At 38.9% G+C, this 1,015-nt stretch overlaps 1 protein-coding gene across 1 annotated transcript in view; it reads left to right on the forward strand.

The window, feature by feature from the left end:
• The window catches only part of LOC119593291 (regulator of nonsense transcripts 2-like), a gene marked incomplete at its 5' end in the record, with an annotated part of 18,619 nt that overhangs the window by 16,237 nt on the left and 1,367 nt on the right, over positions 1-1,015 (forward strand). Inside the window, 3 exons of the mRNA XM_037942220.1 lie at positions 4-246; positions 401-546; positions 678-770. Coding sequence (XP_037798148.1) covers positions 4-246; positions 401-546; positions 678-770 — 482 coding nt within the window. The remainder of the gene's footprint in view (positions 1-3; positions 247-400; positions 547-677; positions 771-1,015) is intronic.

A 1,015-nucleotide genomic window follows, 5' to 3' on the forward strand; every position in this document is an offset into this window, starting at 1 on the left:
GACTAACAGGAGATGCTTATGAGGAGATTGAAGGAGGAGGAGAGAGTTTAGAGAGAGAGTTACTGGAAGGAGACATGAAGGTTAACCTCAAGCATGTTGACTGCAAGGAGGACAATGACTTTATGTCTGCATTTGACCGCATGATGGCAGAGAGCATCTTGGAGCGTACATCCAACATCCCAAAGGCTGGCCAGTTTGATATATCCGTACCAGTTCATGTCAAATCCACAACCAAGAAAACTTACGGTAAGTCAGTGTCTGTATTTAGTATGCACATTTGTAATGAAATATTCAGTACAGAGATAAGGAGTCTAATACCCTTTTTTTCATATGTGAACCATTTCAGTTTATGTTTATCGTAATATTCTTGTGTTACTAATACATTCACTTTTCTAACCAGACCAGTTACTGACAGAGGGTACAGAGGAGACCAAGCCAGTAGTGAACTTTGTCCTAATGACCCGCTCTGGCAATAAGCAACAGTATAACAATGTCGAAATGCCAGTTGATTCAGAGATAGTGACCAAACTCCGTTCACGGGAAGAGGTAATGAATTTTCTTTTAATTGTTTAAGGAAATATTAAAAGACAATAGAAAGAATTTCAAGATGATAGCTATATGAGAAGAAAATCAGTGTAGATCTCTTTAAATCACACCTTGGTCTGTATCATTCAAAGGCTGAACGAGCAGAGAAGGAGAAAGTGAAACGCATGACCTTGGAGATCAATGAGCGCCAAGAGGAGGAGGAAGCAGCTGAGATAATGCAGCAGGTAAGATTCTGTCTGAAGTTTTCAGCTCTGACAATCTGTATGTTGGAGGGGGAATACTCAGCAGGAGTATTGTCATAATTGTTTTTATGTATGATGTTGATAGGCAGTTGCTTTATTCCTAAAGTAGGATAAGATATGACAAGTAAGGAGGTCAGAGGAAATGTACTGTTACAATTTGTGGTTGAAAATATATACAGTACAATTTCCCAGAAGAAAAGCCTTTATTAAAGGCCAAGCCAAGTAAA

The sequence above is a fragment of the Penaeus monodon genome, chromosome 32 (assembly GCF_015228065.2).
Source record: "Penaeus monodon isolate SGIC_2016 chromosome 32, NSTDA_Pmon_1, whole genome shotgun sequence".
In the NCBI taxonomy this organism is placed as follows: domain Eukaryota; kingdom Metazoa; phylum Arthropoda; class Malacostraca; order Decapoda; family Penaeidae; genus Penaeus; species Penaeus monodon.